The sequence below is a fragment of the Thamnophis sirtalis genome, unplaced genomic scaffold (genome assembly GCF_051295495.1).
Source record: "Thamnophis sirtalis isolate CommonGarterSnake01/CBP01778 unplaced genomic scaffold, rThaSir2_p1.2 scaffold_4, whole genome shotgun sequence".
NCBI lineage: Eukaryota > Metazoa > Chordata > Lepidosauria > Squamata > Natricidae > Thamnophis > Thamnophis sirtalis.
In genome coordinates this window covers 111515858-111521071 of record NW_028261384.1, presented here as the reverse complement: position 1 = coordinate 111521071, position 5214 = coordinate 111515858, and the positions used below count along the sequence as shown (strand labels likewise).

The window sequence follows — 5214 nt, the reverse complement described above, 5'->3', positions numbered from 1 at the left end:
GATTGATTTAAAGATATTGTTATGACAGTATCATTTCAAATATTTTACAAAAGAATGTTTCAACACTTACTTTTAAACTAAAATTCTTCTATAAAGATAGATATATTTATGATACTTAGTGTCAAAATCTAATCTACACCTCAGAAGGGCACATATGTCTAGTTGCTCCCATTCAAGCTTATATATATATATTAATAGTTTGCTGTTAACAGCAGAATGCCTCTTAAAATATAAATCAATGCAGAGTGACAATCCTACTGCAAATAAAATTTTAGTTTATCTATTAACATCCATTGCTATTACTTTTGCTGTTGATGGAAATGATAAATCACAAACTGTTTAATAAAATAAGATTTTGCTTGGCTTCCCTTTTAGAAATCTGTCATTCATTAGGAAGTTGCTGCTAGCTGCATCATTAAATCTCTTTATGGCAATTGGATGTTATGATGTAGTGTTAATTCTAAGAGAAATTTGGGATAATGTAGTCCATATATAACAATTATTTTAGCTCATGGCATAGTAATTTGGGAACATTAGAGGGAACTACAGGCAATTATCAACTCACAACCACAATTAGGACCAGAATTACCATTGCTAAGAGAGGCAGTTAATTGTTAAGTGAGTTATGCCCAATTTTGCAACTTATTTTGCCATGGTTATAAAGTGAATCATGCAATTGTTAAGTGAATCCAACTTCCCTCAATGACTTCAAAGCTGCCTGGGAAGGATGCAAATAGTGATCACATGATCCCAGGATGGTTCAACCATAATCAATACATGCTGTTTGCCAAGTGCTTCTATACTGAAAAAATTGTGGGGATCTTGTGGTGGTTGTAAATAAGAGGACTGGTCATAAGTCAGTGTTGTAACTTTTAATGGACACTAAAGAAATAATTGTAAGTTGAAGACTATCTGTTTGGGCAGTAATAAAAAACCCTCAATTCTTAAATATATAAAGAAACATCTACTTTTTTGCATATATTAGTTCGCATATTGAAGGCTTTGAAAGTCTCTTTCTGAAAGTGAATGTGTAAACCATATAAATATAGAGATTCACACAATTCTCAAAATTGTTTGCCAGACTGCAGTCCAGAGGTGGTATTCAGCAGGTTCTGACCAATTCTAGAGAACCAGTAGTGGAAATTTTGAGAAGTTTGGAGAACCAGTAAATACCACCCCTGATTTGCCCCATCCCCATCTATTCTCTGCTCCTGAGTTCTAGCTGATCAGGAGGAAATGGGGATTTTGCAGTAACCTTTCTCCAGGAATGGGGAGGTAATGGGGATTTTACTGTATTCTTCCCCTGCCATGCCCACCAAGCCATGCCCACCAAGCTATGCCACGCCTACCAAGCCACACCCACAGAACCAGTAATAAAATAAATTGAATCCCACCACTGCTGCAGTCAATGATATTTTGTGGCTGTATTTTATCTTCCTCGTTTTCAAAGTAAACATAAAGTTCTTGACAATACAACTGGAGAATTATATTAGCTTCTACTGTGCAATTCCCTTGTTCATAAAGGGCTTTAATGTTGGGTCTGTATTCCATATGGGACTGATTAGTACTTTGTGAGACTATTTCTTTCAGGAAAATTTGCATCATAATAAATACAACTGGATTATATGAAAGGTAGCCATAGAATGCAAGTTTTTGGAGGTGGTTAGTTAGTGAGGAAAATCAACTTTTTTCTTTTTAACTCAGGATTGTTTTGGCAAAAGATGTAGTTTCTAGCCAGAAATCGATTTTCATCATAAAAATATTTACTAGTGAGTTCAAAGATAGCTTTTCCTTCATGACTCTTTATCATAAATTATGGTTTAATTAGAACTGTTCAGTGAATCTGCCACAAAATGTTGAAAGTTTGTGTGAGATGGAGAGACAAAATAAATATGGTAAACTGGAATGTGAAGAACAATTTTCAGCTTAAAAGGATCTGGGGGGAAAATTGGGTCCATTTTTAAAAAATCAAGTATGTATCACATTGTGATGGTTTCCTCTATTTTTCTTCATGTTCATTTTTGATTTTTACTCCTGATTTTTAGGAATTATTTTTCAATGTTTGTATGTGTGTGTGTGTGTGTGTATGTATGTATGTATGTATGTATGTATGTACGTACGTACGTACGTACATACGTATGATAAAGTTTAAAGCTAACCCAATAGAATCAAACATAATTTATTCACATCCTTGGATATCAGGCAACTACTGATTTAATATTTGTAATGCTTTTGTAAATCACAGTAAAGAATAATTGTGTCTGAATTCTACATATTAACAAGAGTTGAATTCTCTGATTAGATAAAATGATAAAATCTTCCACTATAGTATATTATTCTCCTGTAAAAATGGTTGCTTAGTAAAATATCAGAAAAGGTTGGTACTGCAGAAATATCTTGGAAGTTACAAATATAGCTTTTTATGTATAGGAGTGATCATATCAAAATGAAAATAAGAGAGTGGAGTGTATAGTTTTGTAAAATGGAATCGTATTCAATGGCAAGATTTGTTATATTGATTTTCTTTCTCTGACAGTTAAAATATCAACAAAATGATGCCAAACATTACTATCATCACAGATTTCTTACTGATGGGATTTTCTGAGCAACAGGAGTTCCAGATTTTGCACTTTGTGATATTTCTCATGATGTATCTGATTATACTGATAGGAAATCTTCTCCTTATCGTTTTGGTAGTAATGAACAACCAGCTTCAGACACCAATGTATTTCTTTCTGGTCAATTTAGCAATTGTTGATCTGGGATCTACCACTGTCACCATTCCAAGATCAATGGCTAGTGCCTTCCTGAATACAAGAAAGATATCATATTCTGAATGTGCTGTGCAAATGTTTTTCTTTGTTTGCTTTCTTTCATCAAATGTTTACCTTCTCACTGCTATGGCCTATGACAGATATGTGGCTATCTGTCGTCCTTTGAATTATATGTCTGTGATGAAATGGGGAAGCTGCTTCCAGATGGCAGGGAGTGCATGGATGCTGGGCTTTCTTAATGCTGCCATGCATGCAGGAAACCTTTTCTCATTGCCATTCTGCTCCACAGTCATCCGTCAGTTCTTCTGTGAAATCCCACACCTCATGAAGATTTCCTGCTTTGATCCCAAATTCAGTGAAATCTGGGTTCTTCTTTTTAGTATTTTGCTTGCTGTTGTTTGTTTTATGTTAATTATCATGTCCTATGTAACAATCTTTAAGACTGTATTGAACATGTCATCAGTGGCCAATAGACAAAAGGCCTTCTCTACTTGCATTCCCCATCTCCTTGTTGTCTGCTTATTTCTTGGCACAGGTATAATGTCCCATTTCATATCAAATTCTGGATCTTCTTACAATTGGGATGCAGTCTTTGCAGTAATCTACTCTGTGATCCCTCCAATGATGAACCCTATAATTTATAGCATGAGGAATAAAGATATTAAAGCAGCTTTATGGAAGTTGTTTAATCAAAGGATTACAAATCAAAATACAAAACCTGCTTAAGTTGAATTCTTAAGCAACTTTTGCTTAAGAATTCAAAAATCCCCAATTTTGTTAACTTAAAGACTAACTTCTCTATTATCATTTATGGCTTGTGAACTACAGTTTACTTATTTGGACCCATAAGGGCAATTCAGAGAATGCATGTGTACACATACACTTATCTGAAATGGTTGAAAATCTGCAATTACTTGTAATAGTCTTTAGCAAAATAGAAATTAGGTGTAACACCCACCTTTTAACAATAATATATTTATTAAGCTATATATTGAGATAAGAAATGGCTGTCTATTTAATCTATGGAAAATATTCTTAAGACTTCTCATCCAAATATTTGGTCATGAAATCTATATTTTGCTCTCTTTCTTTGTTAAATATAGTCATCTTGAAATCAGACTCAGAATGCTCTGAGAAATTCTTTACTGGTGTCACTTTTGTGTAGAGGTGTACTGTTTTATCCCATGTAAAATTTATTGAGGCAGGGTAACATATGATAACAAATTTCTACTCCTGTGAAGTTGTGGGTGGGCCAATGGGATTTTTTTAGTCTGTATTTATCACATTGGTGCTCTCTAGTTTACCTGGTTAATAACTCTTTCATCCAGCAAGTAAATTGAGATTTCCAATTGCAAACAGGGCACATGTCAAGATTAGATGTAAGAATAAACATTGTCAATGCATTGCAAGTAGCACAACAATTTAACTGTTGTTTATTGTTGTTCTCCGCCTAGCGTTTATTCGGCCTATTTCTCAAGTTTAACTCTTAATCTTAACATTAGAAGAAGGCATTACTTGTTGATGCTGAAGTAACATATCCCTCTGTAGAGTCAATCTGCACAGAAACAGATAGACATTTGTGTCAGTACATATCTCTCAGCATGAGCATGACATCACAATGGGTAATGTTTTGTTTCCATATAGACCGAACCACCACAAAATGTACAGAGAAGTCAAGCTTAGATAGCACTTCATAGCCCCAAACAGATAAGCCAAGTCTAAGACTGAATGTGATATGATTAAATAATGCTGTGCTTCTACTGGATGCATATCTAAGGATAATCAGAATATTGGTAAGATTCTGATTATTTTAAGTTTCCATTTTCTGAACTTTTACATTTCTATTTAACATATATCTTTTAGAAAGCAAATTTCTGAATGGCAATATTGATTTAATGGTTTTCTCATTTTTCCTTACATTCTTGTAATACAACAATTACTTCCACAAATGTTTTTAATGTATACATAGGAGTTATGGGTAATGATCATATCCTGTCTCTGCAGGATAAGCTCCTTTGTTCAATCAACGAAGAACCATAGTGGCACAATGATTAGAATGCAGCAATGCAGATACTTCTGCTGACTGCCAACGGCCACCAGTTTGGCAGTTTGAGGCTCAAGGTTGACTCAGCCTTTCATCCCTCTGAGTTGGTAAAATGAGGACCCAGATTGTTTTGGGGGGCAATATGCTGATTCTGTAAACTGCTTAGAGAGGGCTGTAAAGCACTGTAAAGTGGTTTAAATTCTATTTTATGCATTCTCTGTGAAGGGACAAATGACTGAGGCGAGTGATCACTGAAACACGAACTGCTTTAATCAACACAACTATGAGAACAGAACAGAGCCCGCCTGTTTGACAGCTATTTATACAAGTGGCTGTCAAACTGGCAACCAATTAGAACATGACCTTTTCCCGCCAGAACCCTCCTTTAATTTCAAC

General features: G+C 34.7%; 1 protein-coding gene across 1 annotated transcript; it reads left to right on the top strand.

Moving 5' to 3' along the window:
* The first annotated feature begins 2723 nt into the window (after positions 1-2723).
* LOC148046225 (olfactory receptor 14I1-like) lies at positions 2724-3500 on the top strand. The gene has a single exon (XM_087714587.1). It carries the CDS (start codon positions 2724-2726, stop codon positions 3498-3500), a length of 777 nt encoding a protein of 258 aa, XP_087570713.1.
* The last annotated feature ends 1714 nt before the right edge of the window (positions 3501-5214 follow it).